General features: G+C 36.1%; 1 protein-coding gene across 12 annotated transcripts in view; it reads right to left on the minus strand.

Moving 5' to 3' along the window:
- Nucleotides 1-26,198, minus strand: part of FOXP2 (forkhead box P2) — a 313,730-nt gene that overhangs the window by 137,637 nt on the left and 149,895 nt on the right. Inside the window, exon 3 of one of the 12 annotated variants that reach the window (XM_068972849.1) lies at nucleotides 11,737-11,811. The exons of the other annotated variants lie outside the window; for them this stretch is intronic. Within the exon in view, the coding sequence (XP_068828950.1) occupies nucleotides 11,737-11,811 (75 nt within the window). The remainder of the gene's footprint in view (nucleotides 1-11,736; nucleotides 11,812-26,198) is intronic. 12 annotated transcript variants of the gene reach the window in all.

Consider the following 26,198-nt stretch of genomic DNA (forward strand, 5'->3'; position numbering starts at 1 on the left):
GGCATTGTCGGAAAAAAGTAAAAACAAACACAGAAACAAAAAGAACAAATATCACAACAATTGTTTTCTATACGGTAAGGAGTAGGCTTGTGCCAAAGTGACCATAATGCAGCTTTGTCTCATAAAACCTGACATATTTTATACTTTCATCAACACCCCAGTGATGGGCAAAACAGAAAAACATTTAAATTCAGTTTGCAGAGCAAATTTGTTTTGTACGGAATTAAGAACTAAAAAAATAAAAGGGTTTCGTTTTCAGTAAGAATGATATAGGAATTCTTCCATCAGAAGTCACAGAAGTTGGAGAGAACATACTTCCAATCATTTACCACTAATTTCTGAAACTTTACTATTTAAAATCCACTTTGTAAAGCAGAAAGATTTGCTGTTGGACATGGGCTTCAAAAGCAAGGTCTCTTTTGCAGTCTGTCTGTTGCGTCTGTCTTCCTTCCTTTCCTACTCCCTCCCTTCCTTCTTTCCTTCCTTCTATTGTGTTCCTGTTACTTTAGTTTTGATTTTATGATCAGAAATGTTTTTTGGTTTAGGGAAATGTTACCCTCTCATATCTTTGTATCTATACAGCATATACTAAATTCAGGATTAAGCAGGGGCCTATATGTCTAAGAGCAATTTCAGTGGTTGGTTTATTGGGTTGCTCTTAATATTTAAAACTGCCAATACAGTGAAAAAGAGACTATCATAATATTCATGCATATATTTCACTCCAGTTACATGTTCTCTTCTCACTTAAAAGGTTTTTCTAAAAAGTGAAGAGCTATATTTTATTACCAAAAATTAACCAATTACATAAAAAGTTCAAAATCTTCATGTATCTAAATGTTTCATAAAATAATTAATGTTCTTCAGATTTATATTAATCCACCTTACATTTTAAAGAAGGAAAGAACGCTCACATTGTGATTAAGTTTTTAGAGTCTCTTATAAGAAAATAGTTGCTAAGTTTTAACTCTAATGAGTAGCTATTCTTTTGGTTAAAAATATCATAAAGTATAACAGATACGGTGAGAGTAAAGCTGTCATAACTTGAAAATTTTAACAACCATGAATATACCTTTCCCTTCCTTCATATAGTTTGTCCAAGAAATAGGAATCTCTAAAAGATAGCATGGCACTGTGGAAAAGGGACACAATGATGGTCACACGGCACAAACAGATTTAGTAAATAATATAAAGAGAGGTACCTAAATAGCTATGAGTTTACTCATCCTCAAATTTCTGTCCATTTCAGATGAAAGTGAATTTCTATTTCCTTTAAAGCTGTATTAACTCTATTTGTGCCCTTGAGGCCAGCACTCTCCCCCAATTATCTTCCAGACCTTGTCTGAACTCTATTCTTTTCCTTCTTGCTTTTTAAATCTTTTCATCTCCACTGCCACCTCTCCCCAAGACCTTTCCACAATTCTACCCCCTCAAGCCCCCATCACATCATCTCCCTATTAATCGGTAATTTTCCCAAAGGACTAGGACACTACTTGTTTTCATATAGACTTTTAGTTACCACTCAAGTCACTGCCATGGACTATATTCTTTGAAACCACTCTTACCAAATCCAGCAGTTGGTTTATGTCTCATTTCACAGTCTTAAAACCACCTCTCAGTCTCTGACAATGCTTTTTAAAAAATCTCTTCTAGTGTTTGGCTGCAGGCTCCTCCTCCTTCTTATCTCCTGTCACACACATTCACATTCTTTACTTATTATTCTTTCTTTCCTTTCACGGAGTGTCTCATCTTGAGAATTCTCTGTGGTTGTCTTTCTTTATGCCGTTTTCTTCAAAACAATGAACTCTGATCTCATACACATGGTATGACTTCCAAAGGTGAACAATTTCCAAGTCATTGTTGTCTGCTGAACATGGATATTGTCCCAGCAGTGCAAATATACCTCCCAAAGAACCTTTATCACCTTCAACTTCCTATTGTCCACCATCAATCTGCTAGTCTTTCTATGTTCTAGTTATCACCAGTATCCAATTTAAACAAATACAAATATTCAGGCACAAAATACCAGAAATCTCAATATTTTTGTGTTCGTACAAAAAATTGTCAACATAGTTTTTATATCAAAGTGCTGTATAAATCTCCCTTAAATCTGTCCTCATTTCCTTACTCTATCTTTCCCATAGTTAAGATTATAATTTTTAAATTTTTGAACAGTATTCTCTCACCTAGACACACAAACTCCAGTACTTTTCTATTTCCAATCACTTCTTACTTTTGCTCCCAAGAAAGAAAGAAGAAAGTGAAAGATAGTCGCTCAATCATGTCTGACTCTTTGCGACCCCGTGGACGATAGCCTATCAGGCTCCTCTGTCCATGGAATTCTCCAGGCAAGACTACTGGAGTGGGTTGCCATTTCCTTCTCCAGGGGATCTTCCTAATCCAGGGATTTATCTCAGGTCTCCTGCATTGCAGGTAGATTCTTTACCATTTGAGCCACCAGGGAAGCCCCAAAGATATCTTTAGATAGTCTATTTATGTTACATCAACTTCATTGCTCAAAATCTTGCAGAATACTTAAGGATCTTCTAAAAAGCCACCTCAAAACTTCTAATTCCAATTGTGGTCCATTTAAAGACTGCATATCAACTAAGACTATTTAAAGACTGTATATCAAGCTTTCCCCATAATGTTTTCCAATTTCCCAGATACATTATGCCCTACCTTGAAAACCGCCTTTTTTTTTCTTTCTCTTCTACAACTTAGCTTATTCTATTCTCAATCCCTGGAATGTGTTCTACACTTCTAGTTTAATGAACTTCTGTGTTTTGTTTTTTCCCCCCTAAAAACTTTACCTCAAATAAACCTCTTCCATCTACGCATCCTCAATTCCTTGGTACAATAATTAAACCTCTTTTCACAGTTTGCATTGATTTTTCAGCCCTAAATTATGCATTTCCCATTTTCATAGTGTATACTTTTCAAATGTAGTGATCATTATTTTGCTGAAAATTTCTGTAGCATGGTGAGTTATACATAGGACGTGGTTGGTGAATATGTGTTGAATAGAACTGAGTGTCAGGGACTATGTAAGAATAATTCCAATGAATACAGACATACAAGATCAAAAGAGTGATCAATGTAGACTACATTGTTGAAAAAGTATTCGTGTGGGGTAGTAATTGAGCTGGACTTCATATAACAAGTAGAATCTGATTGGCTGATCAGAAAAAAGGGGAGGTTACAGAGCAATAACAGCCCAAGAAAAGGAATAGAAAAAAAAAGGGAATATTGAATGTTCGAAAACAGAAAGGCGATATATCAGGCAGAACACAGCATTTATTTCTGAAATAATAGAGGATAGGGTAGAGAAAGGAAAAGAGCTCAGTGGTAGTGGCACATAATTGCAAGGCTTAGGTTTGTAAAGCTTTATCCAGTGGTCACTGGGAAGTCATTAAAAACTGTACACAAGTTATGAGAAAAGAGAAAGGAGCAATTATTTATCCTATGATGGTATCAATAGAGTTTACATGCTAATTAACAATGATAGAATCGATCGTTCCAGACACTTGGTAGGACTTTTCTAGAAGCACAATTTCTCACCAAATTCTTATCTCTGTACTCAATTTCTACAGCTTTAAGTAGTCAATTTACAACAAGTGCTATGAATATATTTTACAGGATCAAAGTTGTATGTTAGTCACTTAGTGTTTTCATCTGGTCAATTCAAGCACCCATTCTGAGTTTTGCCTATTTAAGTGGTTTTGATATTTCAATATCAGACTTAAAGTACTATATTGTCCACCTTTTCTTTGTGTTTTATAGTCAGGATGACTCATTGATCACTTATTTTCAATTATTAAGACATAATATTTTTCTGACAGATAGTAGACAATCTAAAGAGCCAACAGAATTCTATTTAGCAACTGGTCTTGCTTGAATGTGTAGGAAATAAAGGAAAATAAAGAGAAAATGTAAAAGATTAAAACTGGAAGTATTAAACATATTCTTCTAAACATTAGCAAATAAATTAGCAATGTTCTTTAAAACTTTAAAAAACAAGTCTTTTTTTTTTTTTTTCCTCTTAGCTGAAGTCCTAACGAACAAAAGCAATAAATCAACAGTCTAGGAATTTGCGATTCACTTTATAACATTTCTGGGAGAATCATTAAAGATCCTTGAATTTTTCTTTCCTAAAACCTCAACTTATAAACAGGATTATCTCATAGATCTGATTGAGATCTTAAAAGTGTCTTCAAGAAACCACAAATAGTCCAGTAATATGCACAGTAATTTCAAAAGTGATCATGAAACTGATCTGGTTTTTTAAAACCTATAATCAGTACATGTGATAAGCAAACATTTGGAAAAACTGAATGGTTTCTTTCTTTGACCAATATGCAGAATTAAAATTAAAATACACATATGTATAATATTATACATATGAACTGTGGCTCAAGAACAAAGAACTGTCAAACCATCAATAGTTTCCCCTTAATTCAATGAATAATGGAGAGATATAAGGAAAGTCACTTAGATTCTTTAGTTTTCTGAACTGTAAAACAAAGGAGTTGAATTAATAATTCTAAAGACTCTTTTAAGCTAACGTGTCCTATCAGTCATTACATGGCTGAAATGCATTTTGTTTGGACACCCTCTCCTCTTTATATTGGTGTTGCACTAGCAGGGCATGACCCCTCTAATAAAGCAGAAGGACTACATGCATAATATACAGAAAGACAAGGTCAAACATGCAAAAAAGTATGTTTCCAGCCTCAATATGTACAAAAAAATATACCTTTCACTCTTAAGAGAGTATGAGATATGCAACTTATAGGTAACATGGACTTAAGGAGAAATAATGATTAAACAACAGTACACATGCTAATTCTATTTCTTTTAATTTTATATTGGTTACTGTTAGGTAGTTAGAATAGGAAAAAGGAGTCCAGAAAAGCAGTGGCTAAAAGAAAAAGAAAGGAAAAGCCCACAAAAATAGAACAAAGGAAGGTCCGAGGGCCGGAGTGAGGACCCCAGGGAGAACAAACAGCACTCCCGCCGGCCCGAATTACACAAGGGCAGGCCCGGGGCGGAGGAAACACGCAAAAGGAGGGGCCAAAGGGCCAGGCGCCTCGCTCTTCTCCTCTCTCTCTCTTTCTTCTCTTCACATCTTTTGGGTTGGCATGCCCTCACGCCTCAAGGATATATTTTCCTATATTTTCTAAATAAAACTTAGCTGTAACACTGATCTGTCCGAGAGAGCTGTGACATGGTCTGTCCCAGGGCTGTAATGCTGGTCCGTCACTTCAAATTTTGTTGTGATGAGACAGAACCAAGGAACAGTTACCACAACAGTTACCTTTGTATCAAGAAAATTTTCACTAGGTTTGCATACATAACATTAAATTCTTAAACCTTTACACTTATTTATCAAATTTTGATATTACTTTGCCAACATGAATTTATGAATCATGCTTATTTTAATAAGAATTTATCTCCAATATATTTACCTGAGACTTCCTTTTCACTGTAGTATCTCTTAAGAATACTCTTAGTAAAGAGCACTTAAGATCTCTCAAGATCTCTTGAGATTTCTTACTCTCAATCTATACAATCTGTTTTAAGCCCTACTAAATATTCTACACAAAAATTCTAAATTAAAATTAAGATATTATAGTCATCCTGGAGTGTGATGTGACAAGACACTGGATCTGAGTGATAGATTACTTCTGCCAATATTCTAAAATATCTTACACTATCTCTCTTAAGAGAGAACACAAAGCTCCCTGCTAGAAAGATAATGACAACTTCAGGGAAAAGAACTTAGCTGCAAGAGCTGGAGCATTTCATGCAGCTCCTTAATGTTAAATATGACAGAAGTTCCATCCTGAAAAGCGTAACAGACATTGTATAAGACTTTATTCTTTATTTTATCAGTAGTGTGAATCTATTTGCACCAAATTTATTATAATTCTGATAAGGAATATAGTTAACTGAAGTAAACAAGTACAATTTCATCTAAGTTGTATGGTGCATTATGTGATTATAGCATGACTGAATTCTGGTAATAGTAAGCTTTCTGAACTCACTGGATAAAGGTTTAAAGTATAGTTTCATGTTTATATTTAAAGTACAGTGTGCAGTTTCAGGTTTGTATTTGAATGCCATTGGGAATCATGTACTGCTTAACTTGACATCCTATGGATTAAATATATGAAAAATTTATTTATAAATACTTTTATGTAAATATATTGTTGCATGAATGGTGCCAATAATAAAAATGTGATTCTGTAGTTTGTCAATACTGCGCATAACTCATTTTACCTAATGAAAATTAAAAATGTAAAAAATTTAACTGCAAAAGAAGAGAAAAAAATGAATTGTAGATAGAACTCAATAAAAAGAAATTCTTTTACATAACTGATCTTTTAGATATGTATGTGTATGTGCATGTGCTCATGGGATGTGCAAATTTATACACTAGGATGACTTGATTTTGTGCCTTTCACTGACTATGCTACAATAAGTGGTGTAGAAATAGACAAGGAACAGAAATACAAGTAATAAATATAGAATATCCAGTTTATCAATGATGTTAAGAAATAGGCAAGAACTATAGAGTGAACTGTTAAAAGTTAATGCACATTATATTTCATATTTGTAGAGACTATCACTAGTAGCTCATTACAAATAACTTTAAATGTGAAAGCAAAAATACAGTCTGCTCGAATGGGTACCATAAATTCACATTATTGCCACATACGTATTTGAGTGTATGTATCAATTTATTTGATGAGAAATATATTAACAACAACAAAACCAGACAACTAAATAAATAATCCTTTCATCAGCCCCTGATTTCTGCCATACTGATGCTTTGGTGAATCATCAAGGGGAGTAAATTATTCATTATAAATTTCAAAGAAGAGTCTCCATTGAAAAAGCTCTGCTACTGGTCCTTCTTGGAACCAACATCAAGAGAATTCATGGCAGTCTCAAATATTGCAGTAAAATAGAAGGTGAGAGGCAAATTACTCAGGAGAGGTGTCTAGAATGAACTGAGCTCAGGGAGCTACATCCCAGCTGAGTGGGGTGTGTAAAGATAATTATTAATATCTTGAGTTACACTAGGAAAGAAAACGATTAATCAAGGAGTTGCATACAAATGTCAGTCAAGGCTTTAAAAACTGAAATCTTTATTGGCTTTCCAATGGAAAACCTAGAAGGTTTTTAATAGTAGCTCTAAATACAGTCACTATAATATAGCATATTGGCATTAACAAATCATTTGTAATATAAGTGTTTGAAATATTTGATTATCTTAATTTCATATCAAGGACTTAGAATAATATCAGTCTTATTGTAATAGGACAAATTACTCAAAATAAACATGATGAATTAACAAATCTGATCTACATTGCTTTAAAATAAATTCAAACTTATACTAACACACATTCACACTAATAACAAACAGTTACATCTTGCAATACAGGTTTTATAGGAAGGACTTTCCAAAAAATTTACCACAACATTATCCCATCTGGTTAATTGTCTCCAGCTTGTTAGTTAAAATTATCAATACCATTACTAAGTAGTAATTTATCTCCAATTCTTGGTTAATCTCTGCTAACACGTTTATAACAGAAAAGGGAAGGAATTAATTGGTGATAAACTGGCACTCCGCATGCATTCCCTAATTCCTTATTTTCATGTGTTCTGGCTGGACACAGACAGCTGATGGTACACTTTTGCTAACATTCTTTTCCCATCATTTTCTTTGACTGCCAGAGGACATCATTTAGGTCCAGTGAGGCAGGGTTCTTTCTCTTTCACTCAGCTTAACAAATCAGAAAACTTTAGATAACTGATTTTTGCGAGTGAAAAAATTAGTGTGTGACTTAATGAGTATTTTCCACTCAGTAAGCAACATTTCCATCTTGGTCACGGCATAAGTTAATATCCAAAACCTCTTGCTTAGTGTTAATACCAAATATCAATACATAATTAAATTTATGTCAAACAGAATTGCCTCTTTGGTCCAAGCAAGAGTATATTGATGATACCATGGATACTGAGTCAGACATCTACTGTATACTTTCTGTGTGTTAGTCATCAAGCTAAGTAGTTTTAGGATTATCAAATGTAAACCTATTACCACTCTATGAGGCAGATACTACCTACCTAATTTTCCTATCTGTCCTATTTTACAGATTGCGAACATAATGCTAAAAAAAGTCAAGTAACTACCCAGTATTCAGTTTAGAAAGCTGATTCCAGAGTCCACAGGACAGATTATTTGGTACTGGGTAAAATTTATGGAAAACCTAAAAAGAGAGAGAAATTTGGAACAGAAAAAGATTCTTAAAACCATCATTGTCCCTTTTCTGTAATTCCTCCAATCCACAATTCCTATCAAAATGAAACATTCAGGAGGCAATCATAATAGAGTCAAGATCTGTAGGGGAAAAGACCCGAGGTGGTCAATGTAATTTAATTTGAATGTGATACATAACAGCTAGACCAAGACCAAGCAAGTCTTACTTTTAATTTATAGATCCGACAAATTTTGTTCATCAAAATATGCATATGATCCAGTGGTAAAGGCTTTGAAATTAAGACCCCAAAGACAAAGACTGAGCATTCTGCATAATTGCCTTAACAGTTAGAGCCAACGGGCAGGGTCCTATGTAAAACAGTATTCCTATAGGTGTAAAAACCTGAAGAAAAGACCAACAGTACCATTATCTGCAGGTAGGTGCTAATAAGGGCATTCAGGCAGATGACGTGTCAACAGGGTCGATCTCTTGAGGAGTGAACTCGGGTTACTACCATGTGGCGGGGAAACCAAAGGTTGTGAAATTTAGGATTGTAGCCAGGGAAAAAAGACAGGCATCAATACTATTACTAAAGCCTGAAAGAAAAGCAAACTAAAGATTTGCCAGATTAGAGTTAAATATACGCCATTTGAAAAACCTGAGTGTGAAAAGCAAGTACTGAAAAGTAACCTCTTAGAGTGAAACTCATTTACTCTCATATTCATGTCTTTTAAAGCCAAAACTCAATGCCTTTCTCTTATAAAATTCAAACTTATAATAAGATTATTAAATTGTTACTCTTAGAATATTAAATGTACAACCTATGGCACTCAAAGGTTTCCTAAAAAAAAAAAAAAAAAAAAGGTAGAAACAGTTTAAGATTTACAATTTTTAGGTAGAGATGATATAAGTAATTGTGGATACAATTACTACTGCCCAGAATTGCAATGAATTAGTAGATGCACCGGAGAAGGCAATGGCACCCACTCCAGTACTCTTGCCTGGAAAATCCCATGGACGGAAGAGCCTAGTAGGCTGCAGTCCATGGGGTCACTAAGAGTCGGACACCACTGAGAGACTTCACTTTCACTTTTCACTTTAACGCATTGGAGAAGGAAATGGCAACCCACTCCAGTGTTCTTGCCTGGAGAATCCCAGGGACGGTGGGCTGCCGTCTATGGGGTCACACAGAGTCAGACACGACTGAAGCGACTCAGCAGCAGTAGGTGCACATTGTCCCTAGTCTATTAGTATAATCTCCAGTAATCTCATGGTGTTCAGACTTATTCAAGTACCACCCCAGCATATTAGTAATATGAAATTTAACAAATACTAAGAGAGAGAGCCATGCTCATCACACAGAAACTGTCAACTACAAATAATAAATAGTCTTTGTTTTAGTTTGCATCTGGATTTTAAATCACATTATGTAGCCATTTTAGCTCACAAAAAGTTTGCATCTAATATAATCAGTAAAGGAAATAAGCCCCTACTTAGTACTGAATGTTTCCCTGTTGTTGTGAAGTCCAGAAGCACCATTTGCAAAGTCACTCAGTGATTAATCTGAAATATTAAGTTTGGTGCACTTCAGGGATGGTAAACACCTGATCCATGCACTGTCATCCTCTTTTTACCCACCAACCACAGAAGACCTCACTAATTTATGCTGACTTGCTTTCTACCTTGGAGACTAACTACAGTCTCAAGTACATGGCGTAATCTCAGACTCTTGTTCAACACAGTATTCAAGGCAGTCATGAATGATGTGGTATACCCCTGGAAAGATCAATACATTGGTGATCTCACAAACTTGGGCTATAAATTCAGGCTTGCCATTGAGGAACTGCATGGCACTTGTGAGCCATTTATTTAATTTCTCCACAGTTTATTTTCATTCAGAAAACATTTCAGTGAAAAGATATAATGCTGTAGATTTAAATTTCTGTCAGTAGAATAGAGAATAATTTTTTAAAGGTAGAAGCAGATTTACATAAAGAACAAAATATTATTAGTTAAGCCATCTCACTCTTCAGGCTAAAGAAAACAATTTTTCCACTGAGATTATTTTAGGAAAACGTGTTACCAATTAGGAATACTGCCTGCTTAATTTTTAATGCAGCATTTTTAAAGTATATTTTTGAATTAATCTTTTTTACTAAGTTAAAATACATAGCTATTTTTGAAATTTAACAAATTAATTTTCTTCAAAACATAAAGCAAAAACTTAGAAATTAAGATTATTTTAGTCTTTCACATAAATTTACATAATTTGAGCAAAACTTGCCACTACTTCTTAATTTTTGCTATTCTTTCAAAAGTTATACTATTATTAGGAGAACAACACTTTAGAATTAAAATGAATGAAACCCTAAACTAGGTAATTTCAGACTATTATAAATCCTAATTTCATATACAAAATTTATTACCAGTCCCCTGCATTCATTATTTCTATAAAACAGTATGTTATCACTTTTTTCACTTCTATTTTTGCTTTGCATCCAACATTTTAAAAAATGTTTAAAGATTGTATATTTTCCACAAAGAATAGCATTCCATGTTAATCTGACACTATTTTTATTGATAAAAATCTTTCTTTTTTTAACCAAGGTATGAAATTAGATATTTCTGTTTTACTATTTGGTTATGAGTCTACAATCATAAATTAAGAAATATTACACATATGGTAGTAAAAAATATTTTTTAGGTGAGACAGTTTAGGAATATTCTAGACAATAGAACCTAAAAAACTACATCAATTCTTCAAGAAACAAGCAAAAATTCTATAAATGGAAATATATGACTTACACATTTAGAGATTCCTTAGGAATACAGGTAGTGTCCATGCTAAATAGAAACATGAAGTTGCTCTATTTAAAAATTCTTGAATGGCCACTTCAGGACTGCTATTCATTTCCAAGGCTAACTGGTATGTGAATTGGGTCACAAAAGCAATTTTCACTGAATATTATAGTCTAAAGAGACAAATTATACTCGGTGACAAAATATGTAAAAAGAGGCCTTGGCATATTTATATGTTAACTTGCAGAACTCAGAATAGCAACTATTACCTAAAATATTTCTTGTATCTATCCATAATCTCCATTTAGTTTATGCATATCAATAACATCTCATCAAATTATTCCTAAATCTGTTCCAGAAAGCATAGTGGTTCAAGAAAAGTACAGTGGTGAAACAGCCATACATGCTTACATATGTAAAGTAAACTTTAATGTCGTCAATTCACAAACTGTGATGTATAAGCGATGAAACATAATTGAAGTAAGAATATAAGAACCAGCAGGAAAAAAAAACTACATCTGCGCCTTAACATTAGTCATCTCTTGATTATCTTCACGACTATATGGCAGTGGCTAACAGAAAAGCACAGACCATCTATTTAGTGGGGTTGGGTCTATGGCCTTATATGTAGTAGCTGAATTGCTAATTGTCCAGTGTAACTTACTGCAAATGTGTTGTGAGGATGCCCATCACCAGAAGAGTGGCCACAGACACATAATTTTGTTTCTGGAAGCAATTCCTAGATTAAACAAAGAGAATCAGGAGTTGGCTTTTTTCCCCCAATCTTATGCTAATAATGTACATTATCATTTAAGAAAATTATTTTGGATTATTATCTTGATAGGTCAACCTAGACAAAACTATCCCACCTTTGTATCACAGCTAATAATAGTACAAATTTTAAAAATAGGAATTATTTGGCAGATGTTAATTTGAATATTTGAACATATGAATTAATCACTAACCAAAAATTATTGATCTACCATGATCTTGACTTAAGAATCTTACTTCTCATTTCTAAGCTAAACTTATAGCCAATGTTAATAAATACTCCCACAACTTTAAGTGGTACTATGATTTTAGAGTATGGGTTGCTATTTGTCTTTAAACTATGTTTTTCACGCAAGCTAACTGTTGACTCGTCAATTACAACCAATGTAAATGAACATAAAGCCTGTCTTGTCATGAAATGTAAGAACCATCACAAGAACCTCATTTAATAAACTGTCTAGGCTCTGCATTACTACAACAAAATATTGCCATTAAATATATATTTAAGACTATGGAGCCAAGCTCCATAATCTCTGATAAAACCTGTTGAATTACATCATTTGTATTGAAAACTACTCTATATACTCAAATGAACGGTTTGCATTTTTATCTGTAAAAGTAAAGTGATTATTTATTGATAAATGACAAGAAATGTCATTTTTTACCTAAGTAGTATTAGACATTTCAAAAGATTTTGTCTGAAGGGCAAAAGGATTACACTGCATTTGAATAGACCATGTGACAACACATCCTTAGACTTCATGTATGATATGAAAGGATGATCCCCATTCGTAAGATACACAAGGGAAATTATAAGTATATCAGAAAAGAAGAAAAGCAAGGAGGAATGTGGTAGGGGTGTCAAGGAGTATTTGTAGTGGTTTGATGCATGTAAATATTACATCTTATAAATAATTCTTTTCAAATACATCTCTGAAGTTCAGGGGCTCTGTTTAAGAAACGGATTGTATATGCTTTACATGACTAGGTGTCATTTTTTTTTCAGGATAAGAGCAACCTTAATTCAAACAGAAAAAAACAAAAATGGCTTCCCAAATATTCTTCTCCTTCAGTTGCCTATGAAGAAGTATGTTACCTGACACTGGCAGATGAGGAAAATATGTTCAAGTAATATTTTACTGTCAGAATCCAACAAACACGTTTTCATCTAAATTATTTTGTCAACAGCCTTGTAGTACCCTTGCTAACCTTATTTGGCACCAGTGAATAATTAGATACACAGGGGTGTGACTCCAATTGAAGGTGTTGGCATTGTAGCACTCTGTGAAAATATTAACTATGAGGTTAACTCCAATTTTCTCTTCTTTAATTAAATGCACATGGTACTAATGAGGTAACCTACTGTTCCTTGATAGCACTAATTAGCTAAGAGGAGTGTACACTCTCACACTGCAATTTAAACCTAAAAATAAGGTTGAAATATGCTAATTGCAAGCAATTTAAAACAGTACAAGTTGAAGAACTAGTCATAATAAGAGAAACTGACTGCTTTACAGTTAGGCAGCTGTAACTTTGGTTAAAATCAAAACAAGCCACATGATTTTTGGACTGCTATTTAACAAGGTCATAAGGATCTGAAAATTAAAAAAAAAAAAAAGAAATGCTATTCCATACCACAGAAATGAACCAACTAACAAAAAATGCTCAGATTGACATTTGTCTACCTAAAACCAAAAATTATTAGAACTCCAAAAGTGCCTCAACACTATTTATATTTAGTGCTGAAAATGAAATTCCATAAGTAAGCAACATCACCTTAAGCTCTTTCAAGAGCATCCAACTTAAATATTGTACTTTGTATCTCCAACACAGACAAAACATGTTGGGTGCTGGAGGTCCGCCATCCCAATCACAAGCTCGGAGGGAAGATTTAGAGGTGACTTAAAAACAGGAAATTTCCAGACCAGATACAAGTATCCTGATAAAAATACACAAAAGATTCTATGGAATAAAATGGTGTAGGCACCATTTAAAGAATATAGGTGCCAAGGTTATCTGAAGGATTTCATTGTAAGAGGGAGATTTTTGCTACATTACTTCTACAGATTGCAGTTATGGGTTGAGAGCAGCCTGAAGCATCACTGTGAGAATTTTCTCCATTCTCAGCTCAAATGACTCATAAATATAATTTCAGTAAATCTAAGTATAATCCAAACATATTTTCTTTAATTGTGTCTCAAAAATTTACACAATATGATTTCAACCGATAACCACTGAGATAACTGACATAAAACAAAATTCTAAAGGACCTTCTGGAGCCATTACATATTTTTGTTAATCCGAAACTTTGTTTAACCAAAGCAATCATCAGCTGACAGTGCCAAATCATTCCTGTTGCTGGAGATAAAAATACAGCAAATAAAAATGATACTGTCATTAATCTATCCTTGGAGATAAAAGAGACAGGACTGTCCCACAGTAAGGACTTGCAGTGACACTTCTGTGCAGTCATTTTGCATGCAAAATTATAAGTTTAAACAATCAAAAGAGTTAAACAAGCAATAAAAAGTCAAAAATCAAAATCTGTAAAAAGAGAAAGTCAACTTAATCTTATGTTTACTGAAGAACAATACCTTGGAAAAAAGTAAACCGTTTGAAAGGTAGTCTTTTAAGTAACTCCCAATTAGTAACTCCAGGAGTTAAAAGTATGTGAGAGTAAACTTTGCACTGCCATTAGCCCATCATCACGTCTTGCCAAAAAGCTTGGTTGAAGAAACTGCTTTGAAAAACCTACCAAGCTTCTCCTGGCTGTCCTAGAGCTCTCTACAACAGAAGGAGACAGAATGTTGGCAAGAGATGCTAATCAACCTCCGACCAACTATGCTTGAACAGATCCATGAGGTTGCAGGTCTGTAAAAGGGTAGCAAGGCAGATGAAATCATATAGTCATTGGAGGCAACCTGACATGGTCCAGCAAATCACAGTGAAACACAATATGAATGGATGTTTTAAGTGTTTGCATCTGTTTCAGATAAGCACCAAAGAACATTTTAAGAGTGAAAAGGCCATGACAATGTACTGGAATGGGCTTTCAACATTAACTTCAGAGGGAATCTATTCTTCCATTAAATATGGATCATAGCAATTTTCTGTTAAAACAATAAAGAGTAAGTCGTTCTATGTTGGAAATGAGAGCACTGGGTCTGGAGACAGTCTTCTAGGGTTCAGATCCTGACTCAACACTTATTAGGAGTGTGACCTTGAGTAAATTACTTAGCTCTCCTTCCTCTCTGTCCAGCTTCCCAGGTGGCTCTAGTAGTAAAGAACATGTCTGCCAATGCAGGAGACATAGAGACGCTGGTTTGATCCCTGAGTCAGGAAGATCCCTTGGAGAAGGACATGGCAACCCACTCCAGTATTCTTGCCTGGAGAACCCTGTGGACAGAGGAGCCTGGCAGGCTGTTGTCCTTAGGGTTGCAAAGAGTCGGATATGACTATGAAGCATACTTAGCACACATGCATACCTTTCTGTCCAGAAAGGGAATAGTAAATAACAAGGTTCTAAGGTTGTCAAATACACTGATTTATAAAGTACTTAGAACAGTGCTGGTATCCATATGCTTAATGTCTGTTAGTTATGTACTTATTACTATTTATTAGCTATCATTATTGCTTCAGAACATTCAATTTTTTTCAAATAAAAAATTATTAATAGAACAATCTTTTGGACTCTGTGGGAGAGGGAGAGGGTGGGATGATTGGGGAGAATGGCATTGAAACATGTATAATACCATATAAGAAACGAATCACCAGTCTAGGTTTGATACAGGATATAGGATGCTTGGGGCTGGTGCACTGGGATGACCCAGAGAGACGATATGAGGAGGGAGGTGGGAGGGGGGTTCAGGATTGGGAACATGTGTACACCCGTGGAGATTCATGTTGATATATGGCAAAACCAATACAGTATTGTAAAGTAAAATAAAGTAAAATTAAAAAAAAGTTATTAAAGTTCTACTGTATATAAAAAACACTGTAAAGGATGCAAAATTTCCCAGGACATTCTATCTGCATTCAAATAGCTTTCCATTATTATTAGACTTCATGATATAAACCAAAGTATCTTCCATATAAATAAAAAATATTTGTTTCTCCTTAGAAACCTGGTGTGGCAAAGCAAAAAGTTAATATGAGGGTGTTTGCATTCAGTGACAAAGTTAAGTGACTTCTAAGAAATAATATAATTTCTACAAAGTTGATTATGGTATATTTTTCATAGAAAAATAGGAAAGTATTATAAGTTGATCTTTCCTAACAAATGAACATATTTTTAAATTATAATTTTTTGAGGTTGGCTGAAAATAATCAAATTTTTCTTTAAAATTTTTACAAATTTAGTGTCTTATAAAATTTGGGACAAAATGATATACGAATGGAATAATGATCTACATTTTAAAGGTGCAAAATTTTTTTCAAAAAAGTCTTTGTCCAGTCAGGAATTGTGGACCCTCCCTGACCTAATAGGAAACAAGAATAAAATTAAATGGTTGAGTGGCCTTTCCTCTACTCTAACTGTTCTGTTCGTTGGTTTAGTTGTCTGTTTTTAATCCATTCATCAAATCTGAGAGAAGTTGTCCGAAGGATAGTGTGGCCAGGGTTGTACCAGGATGATACATGTTGGCTTTACAAATTCAAAATATTTTTGTTTGAATCTGCCCATCTCTGAAAACAGATTAAAATCTGCCTAGCTTTGACAGAGGAGGTGAAGAAAAGAGAACTACTGCCTGGGAAACACTGAGTATTTCATAAGACCAGTGGATCAGAGTAGGAGGTATATCATTTGAAATCAGTCAGTGAGTAGAAGGACAACACACCTTGGAGAACCAAACCAGTATGAGCACACGCCTGAAGACTCTTCATTCTCAACAAGCAGTAAGACTATCTTATTTCCTTCTGTGGTACTGACTACAAAACCTATATGATATAGCGAGGAGAATACAGTACAGCCATTAAAGAACCACCTTGCAGAGAAGGAAAATAAAGCCCAGGGAGGTGATAATATTTACAAAGGTCATGCTTTTATTTATTTTTTTAAGGCTGCTGTGCATCATGAAACCTACAGATTTTCAAACTTTAGCATGTAAATAATGTCTGGATAAACTGTTATAATTAAGAATTCAAGGTTAGACATCTAGATTCAAAAATTCTCGAAAATCAGATTCAAAATCCACGAGTACGCTTTTTCCAAGTGTCTTGAGAACTGTGATTTAGAGCTTCCATGATTACGCTTGGAGAAATACTGTCTTCTGTGTTCAAGATATTTGTATGACAGGTAAGTTTTCATTATTTTATTCTATTATTCAGTCATTCAAAACTTAAGAACCTACTATGTGCTATAAGCTATATTATCCATGTAGATATAAAAATAAAAGAAAATCATCTCTGGTTCCAAAGGAGAGTGGAAAGAATAGCCTTGTAAACTAGGATACAACTAAGTGTGCCATTTGCATCTTGAACCTCTTTTTGACAATCTGATAAAGTCTAGAATGACTTCCTCAGAAAGAAAATTTAATTATATAAAATAAAATACAAGAAGTTAGGAAGGAAATCAGTTATACCAAAATTCAATTATCAAAATATTTAAAAAGCTGGGTTTGTAAATATTAATCAATGTGCTTCTTTGTGAATATATTACATAATAAGACATAATGTCAGATTAATAGCCACTATAATTTTAAGTAGTAATAAGCATAACTAATACTTCTAGATATTTTTGCCAGCTGTAATGTAATATGAAAACATGTCATAATTTTTTATGACAGATGTAAAACAATGTCATAGACAATGCCAATCTTCCTGTGGTTTGTTACCTACAATTGTAATAGAAGAAAATATTAAGTTTTAATTAGAAATGAAAATGAGAATACTTTTTCTTCCATTCATGTTCATTGACCTCCTGAATCTACCCATGGATCCCACACCGAGACTCAACATTAGAGAGAAATGTACTAAGATATAAAAGGAACAGTTCCACTGTATTGAAAGAATGTATTAAGAATGAGAAATTTATTACTTGAAAAAGAAAGACCTGGAAAGGAAGGAAGAGATGATCCAAAAGACTTAGAATTGCACTTGACAAAGGTGATCATGTGGGCGTGGCTCAAATGTGAGATGGACAGGGAGAGAGGATGAGAGAGAAGACCAGTAAACTCAGATTATGGAAAGTTCTGCACATCAGACAAAGAGAATTTCTATCATGTCCTGAGGTAAAGGGAAGAGCAGATTTTCTTTTAAGGAGACATTCCAAAAGCCTGAGGATGTGGGCTTAGACTAAAACTGGGACCTGATAGATGGTAGCCTAAGATGCCCAGAGATTCACTGGAAAGTTAATTATGGTGTGGGCCAAAGCAAAAGCAGTCAAAGTGAGAAACAGTACTCATTTTAAGAAGAGGCTAACTTCTGATTTGAAAATTATCTGAGTGACGGAATGAATGAGTGAAGGACACTGGAAGTAGATTGTGATGTCACCAAAAAGTTAAGAGGACACAAGAAAACAAAACAAAATAAAAATTAAGAGGATTGGCTTCATTTGGAAATACTATACCGGAGGTGACTGTAGGATATGCAGGTAGCTATTTATAGCAAAATTTTGAGTATAGTAAAAGCTTTAAGCTCAGGGACATCTGAGATCTTACATGGTGGACACAAGCAGTGAGTGGATGTGTTGGCACTGAGATCATCTAAGGAGGTGGTTCTCTGTTCGGTTCAGTTCAGTCAACTAGTCGTGCCTGACTCTGAGAAACCAGGGACTGCACACGCCAGGCCTGCTTGTTCATCACCAACTCCCAGAGTAACTCATGTCCATTGAGTTGGTGATGCCAACCAACCATCTCATCCTCCGTCGTCCCCTTCTCCTCCCACCATCAATCTCTCCCAGCATCAGGGTCTTTTCAAATGAATCAGTCCTTAGCATCAGGTGGCCAAAGACTGGAGCTTCAGCTTCAGCATCAGTCCTTCCAGTGAACATTCAGGACTGACTTCTCTAGGATTGACTGGTTGGATCTCCTTGCAGTCTGAGGGACTCTCAAGAGTCTTCTCCAACACCACAGTTCAAAAGCATCAGTGCTTCAGTTCTCGGCTTTTTTTATATTCCAACTCTCGCATCCATACATGACAACTGGAAAAAAAACATAGGTTTAACTAGACAGACCTTTGTTGGTAAAGTTGGTAAATCTCTCTGCTTTTTAATAGGCAGTCTAGGTTGGGCATAGCTTTTCTGCCAAGGAGCATGCGTCATTTAATTTCATGGCTGCAGTCACCATCTGCAGTAATTTTGGAGCCCCCAAAATATAAAGTCTCTCACTGTTTCCAATGCTTCCTCATCAATTTGCCATGAAGTGATAGGACTGGATGCCATGATCTTAGTTTTCTGAACGTTGAGTTTTCAGTCAACTTTTTCACTCTCCTCTTTCACTTTCATCAAGAGGCTCTTTAGTTGTTCTTCTCTTTCTACCATAAGGGTGGTGTCATCTGCATATCTGAGGATACTGATATTTCTCCCGGCAATCCTGATTCCAGTTAGTGCTTCATCCAGTCCAGCATTTCTCATGATGTACTGTGCATATAAGTTAAATAAGCATGGAGACAATATAGAGCCTTGATGTAATCCTTTCCCGATTAGGAACCAGTCTGTTTTTCCATGTCCAGTTCTAACTGTTGCTTCCTGATCTGCATACAAATTTCTAAAGAGGCAGGTCAGGTGGTCTGGTATTCCCATCTCTTTCAGATATTTCCACAGTTTATTGTGATCCACACAGTCAAAGGCTTTGGCATAGTCAACAAAGCAAAAGTAGATGTTTTTCTGGAACTCTCTTGCTTTTTCGATGTTCAAATAGATGTTGGCAATTTGATCTCTGGCACCTCTGCCTTTTCTAAATCCAGCTTCAACATCTGGAAGTTCATGGTGAACGTACTGTTGAAGCCTGGCTTGGAATATTTTGAGCATTACTTTGCTAGCGTGTGAGATGAGTACAACTGTGTGGTAGCTTGAGCATTCTTTTGCATTACCTTTCTTTGGGATTGGAATGAAAACTGACCTTTTCCAGTCCTGTGGCCACTGCCGAGTTTTCCAAATTTTCTGGCATACACATTGCAGCACTTTCACAGCATCATCTTTTAGGATCTGAAATAGCTCAACTGGAATTCCATCACCTCCACTAGCTTTGTTCATAGTGATGCTTTCTAAGGCCCACTTGACTTTGCATTCCAGGATGTCTGGCTCTAGGTGAGTGATCACACCACTGTGATTATCTGGGTTGTGAAGATCTTTTTGTATAGTTCTTCTGTATATTCTTGACACCTCTTCTAACATCATCTTCTTCTGTTGGGTCCATATCATTCTGTCCTTTATTTTGCACCCATCTTTTCATGAAATGTTCCCTTGCTGCTGCTGCTAAGTCACTTCAGTCATGTTTGACTCTGTGTGACCCCATAGACGGCAGCCCACCAGGCTCCTCTGTCCCTGGGATTCTCCAGGCAAGAACACTGGAGTGGGTTGCCATTTCCTCCTCCAATGCATGAAAGTGAAAAGTGAAAGTGAAGTCGCTCAGTCGTGTCCAACTCTTAGCGACCCCATGGACTGCAGCCTACCAGGCTCCTCTGTCCGTGGGATTTTCCAGGCAATGTTCCCTTGGTATCTCTAAAGTCTTGAAGAGATCTCTAGTCTTTCCCATTCTACTGTTTTCCTCTATTTCTCTGCACTGATCACTGAGGAAGGCTTTGTTATCTCTCCTTGCTATTCTTTGGAATTCTGCATTCAGATGGGTATATCTTTCCTTTTTCCCTTTGCCTTTTGCTTCTCTTCCTTTCAAAGCTATTTGTAAGATCTCCTCAGACAATAGTGGATCCTTTTTTGATTTCTTTTTCTTGAGGATGGTCTTGACCCCTGCCTCCTGTACAGTGTCACAAACCTCCATCCATAGTTCTTCAGGCACTCTGTCTATCAGATCTAATCCTTTGAATCTATCTGTCACTTTCACTGTATAATCATAAGGGATTTGATTTGGGTCATACCTGAATGGTCTAGTGGTTTTCCCTACTTTCTTCAGTTTCAGTCTGAATTTGGCAATAAGGAGTTCATGATCTGAGCCACAGTGAGCTCCGGGTCTTGTTTTTGCTGACTGTATAGAGCTTCTCCATCTTTGGCTGCAAAGAATATAATCAATCAGATTTCTGTATTGACCATCTGGTCATGTCCAGGTGCAGAGTCTTCGAGTGTTTGCTATGACCAGTGTGTTCTCTTGGCAAAACTCTATTAGCTTTTGCTCTGCTTCATTCTGTACTCCAAGGCCAAATTTGCCTGTTACTCCAGGTATTTCTTGACTTGCTACTTTTGTGTTCCAGTCCCCTATAATAAAAAGGACATCATTTTTGGGTGTTAGTTCTAGAAGGTCTTGTAGGTCTTCATAGAACCATTCAACTTCAGATTCTTCAGCATTATTGGTTGCGGCATAGACTTGGGTTAAAGTGAAGTTGCTCAGTCATGTTCAACTCTTTGTGACCCCATGGACTGTAGCCTACCAGGCTCCTCTGTCCATGGGATTTTCCAGGCAAGAATACGGGAGTGGGTTGCCATTTCCTTCTCCAGGAGATCTTCCTAACCCAGGGATTGAATCCAGGTTTCCTGCTTTGTAGGCAGACGCTTTACCATCTGAGCCACCAGGGAAGTCCATAGACTTAGATTACTGTGACATTGAATGGTTTGCCTTGGAAATGAACAGAGATCATTCAGTTGTTTTTTGAGACTGCATCCAAGTACTGCATTTAGGATTCTTTTTTTGACTATGATGGCTACTCCATTTCTTCTAAGGGATTCTTGCCCACAATAGTAGATATAATGGTCATCTGAGTTAAATTCACCCATTCTGGTCCATTTTAGTTCACTGATTCCTAAAATGTTGATGTTCACTCTGGCCATCTCCTGTTTGACCAATTCCAATTTACCTTGATTCATGGACCTAACATTTCAGGTTCTATGCAATATTCTTTACAGCATCAGACTTTACTTCCATCACCAGTCACATCCACAACTGGGTGTTGATTTTGCTTTGGCTCCATCTCTTCATTCTTTCTGGAATTATTTCTCCACTGATCTCCAGTAGCATATAGGGCATCTACTGACCTGGGGAGTTCATCTTTCAGTGTCCTATCTTTTTGCCTTTTCATACTGTTCATGGGGTTCTCAAGGCAAGAATACTGAAGTGGTTTGCCATTCCCTTCTCCAGTGGACCATATTTGTGCCATGTGCTAAGGCCATCTGGTGAGCTTCAAGTAAAGACTGATGTTCTACTGCCCTGAGCCTCTTATTTAATTAGGCTAGAGTGGCACTCAGGCACCTTGGTAACGATAATGATAAATATAATAACTGATGTAATAACTGAAAAGAAAAATATATGAACAGAGGGAGGGACTTCTCTCACACTTTTGGTGAGGGAAGTCAGCAAAAGATAGAGGAGTGGTGTCAGATATCCCAAATATTCTAATAAGGTCAAGTAGGATGAGAGTTGGTCTTGACTATAACACTCTGAGGTTATCAGTGCTACTCAAAAAAATAATTTCAGAATAAGAATGGGACATAAATATAATATGTTAAAGAAGAAATGGAAGTTGAAGGGTAAACAATTCTTTCCAAAATTTTAAGGATGAAGAAGAGGATAAGGCTAAGAAGATATCCTGACATAAAACAAAGGTTCAAATAAGATACTGTTTTGTCAATGTTTGGTTTTTAAAGACAGGGAGATCATAGAAAATCAGGAGACTGAAGATACAGCAAAGCAGTTGTGTAGCTGACAAGACAAGGTCATAGGAAAGGCTGGGGAGGGCAAGTATCATATATAAAAAAAGAAGTTGGCCTTGTAGAGAAGACCTCACTGTGATACAAAAGAACCTAATGAGAGGTGCCAATACTTATTTTAGGAGTGGAGATGAGCGAGGAAGCAGGAGAGCTTGCCTGGTGGCCTCTAAATTTTCTTTGCAAATTAGAAGATGAAGCCACTGGGAATAGGGGCTCAGTGTGAGATGTAGGAGCTTGAAGGGGACAGTGAAGATCCTAAGCTGATGTGTGTGCATGCATGTGTGTATGTGTGGGGGGTTCGGGGGTAAGGAGTTTAGAAACAATTGCTAAACAGTGATGAAGGCTAAGCTGAACTTGCAGACTCAATACTGCCTGATACTGAGATTTTCTGTAGGAATATTCAGTAGTTTTCTTGGGAGTTCCTAGGTGTCTCAGTGGTAAAGAATCTGCCTGCCAATGCAGGAGATGCAGAAGTTTGGTTTGATGCAGGGTTTGATTCCTGGGTTAGGAAGATTACCCTGGAGTAGGAAATGGCAACACACTCCAGTATTCTTGCCTGGGAAATCCTATGGACAGAGGAGCCTGGTGGGCTGCAGGCCATGGGGTCACAAAGAGTCAGACATGATTGAACGACTGAGTACACACACAGTGGAGTAAGGAAAGCCATAGTTTGAAGAATGAGGAGCAAAATCAGAATGACATACAAAATAGTGAGAGTATCTTTAAGGTCATCATTAATCATGGGATATAGTTGGGTCAGGAAGGTGTGTATGTGGACAGAGGTGGTGGTGAGGTGGAAGGAACAGTGCTTACAATCAGAATGTGAAGTTGTTAGGTCTACTAACTCAAATTGATTTTGAAACATTGGTCCAAGGGCTTAGAGAATATTATTGAAGTACTGATTGTTAAAAGTTTTAAATTTATGCTTGTTTTCTTCATGGATCAGTATAAACTTTAAAAAAAAAATAGTATACTTTCTTTCTAAACATGCCAAATTATACCATTCACCAGTAACAGATTCAACATAGAATCCAAATTTATGGGATTAAATTAGGGATTACTCTTTACTTAAGTAATAAAAAAAAGGGAATTCAGATTATATTTAAGTAGAAAAAAGAAATTTGATTTTTATATAATCTTTAGGAACATATGCATTGCATAGATTGAGGCATACCTGTACACTAGTGAATATAATGTGCTGCTAGGTGCTATTTACTTATAATTCTCTATTGTCTTGTGTTTCCTCAGTGTTTATAGAGCAGAATTCTTTGAGGAAAAAAAAATATTGTCAAGATGATGCTACAATTCTGTAGCAAATCAGCTCAGTTATTACAGAGGAAATCTGTTGATTTCACCTACTAGGCATCTATTCCTCTTTTTGCTAATAACATGAAAGTTTTTCTTGGGGATCATCCCCATTCTGCAACACCCTCCTCTCAACCCCCAATCACCAAATGCAAACTTGTAGGACTGGTTCAAGGGTAAGTGGGTGGTAAAACAGACCATTAGATTCTCTCTCCCAGTAACTGATTTTTGAGGATAATAAACAAAGGAATTCATCCAACCTAATGCTGGGACCCCACAGAGCCTGCCCAATGATCTTGCTTTTGCTTCCTGTCCTTTCTGTGACCACATTTTTGCTGAGATTTTCCTGGTATTTGTAACCAATTCTGTACTTTTGATTCAGTTCAGTTCAGTTCAGTCGCTCAGTCGTGTCCGACTCTTGGCGACCCCTTGAATCACAGCACGCCAGGCTTCCCTGTCCATCACCATCTCCCTGAGTTCACTCAGACTCATGTCCATCGAGTCCGTGATGCCATCCAGCCATCTCATCCTTGGTTGTCCCCTTCTCCTCCCACCCCCAATCCCTCCCAGCAGTCAACTCTTCGCATCAGGTGGCCGAAGTACTGGAGCTTCAGCTTTAGCATCATTCCTTCCAAAGAAATCCCAGGGTTGATCTACTTCAGAATGAACTGGTTGGATCTCCTTGCAGTCCAAGGGACCCTCAAGAGTCTTCTCCAACACCACAGTTCAAACACATCAATTCTTCAGCGCTCAGCCTTCTTCACAGTCCAACTCTCATATCCATACATGACCACAGGAAAAACCATAGCCTTGACTAGACTGACCTTAGTTGGCAAAGTATTGTCTCTGCTTTTGAATATACTATCTAGGTGGGTCATAACTTTTCTTCCAAGGAGTAAGTGTCCTTTATCCCACTTTTTAAAGTTTTACTTGCATTTCTGTGACTTGAAATCAGAGATATAAATTAATAAGAATACTTTGAAATATTTCAATCTATAATCTCACTGTTAAAATTAGGATTAAACTTTGATAGCTTTTAAGTCAAGTTTTGGAGCAAATTTTAGGTTACAATTCATTTTCAGGGAAAATACAAAAGATAAGGCTGAAAATCATGATCTTAGCCACCTTATATTTACTATTTGCAAAATTAAGTGAAGTAATCATAAATTGCCATCATAATGTTAGTTTTATAAATACATTCTTTCCTCCCTTAAAATTGCAGCTTATATAATCAAACTTTCTATTCTGCAAAGCATAGTACAATATATAAAAACAAAAATAAAACATTAGGTTAAATCAAAATGTATCAACACAGGCATCTTTTTAAAGTATTGATTATTGATGGACTTTAGGATTTTTATTTTTATCATAATTTAAGATATTTGGGCTTCCTAGGTGGCACAGTAGTAAAGAACCCGCCTGCAAATGCAGGAGACATGGGTTCTATCCCTGGGACAGGAAGATCTCCTGCAGAAAGAAATGGCAACCCATTTCAGTATTCTTGCCTAAAAATTTCATGGACAGAGGAGGCTGGTAGGCTACAGTCCATTGGGTTGCAAAGAGTCTGACATGATTGAGCACTTGACATGAAGATTATATACTCATTTGCTTTTCCTCATTCAACAGATAGGAAATTCGTTCTTTCTTTCTTTCTTTTTTTTTTTTTTTAAGTGTAGATAAACACTAACAAAGTCTTGTGATGGCTACTGTCTCAATGTAGATACCAGATATTCGGAGGATTTGTGATTTTAAAGTACTTAATATAAATCAATTAAATCCTTGGCATTCCTAAAATAAGATGTGATCTCCATTTCATATAAAAGTACTAAAGAATTAACAAAGATTACAGAATATAACACTGTCAAAGTCACATTTTTTGCCCCGGTTTTCATCAATCCCCTTCTTATTCACCTCAGACAGCTGTCATTATAACTGGCACCCTTGTTATAAACATCAGCAGAAGAGCTAAGAATAGAAAAGATATGGATATTTCTCATCCACAGAGCCCAGCTGTCTCCAGAGGTGAGGCTGAGCTCAAGGACGGGGGAGATGACCCAACATCATCAGTGAGAAGAATAAGACCTACCTGTCAGGCTTCCCTCAGAGATTAGTTGGTAAAGAATCTGCCTGCAATGCAGGAGACCTGGTTTCAATTCCTGGGACATGAGTTTGATCTGTGGGTCAGGAAGATCCCCTGGAGAAGGAAATGGCAATCCACTCCAGTAATCTTGCCTGGA

This window comes from Capricornis sumatraensis, chromosome 5 (assembly GCF_032405125.1).
Source record: "Capricornis sumatraensis isolate serow.1 chromosome 5, serow.2, whole genome shotgun sequence".
Lineage (NCBI taxonomy): Eukaryota > Metazoa > Chordata > Mammalia > Artiodactyla > Bovidae > Capricornis > Capricornis sumatraensis.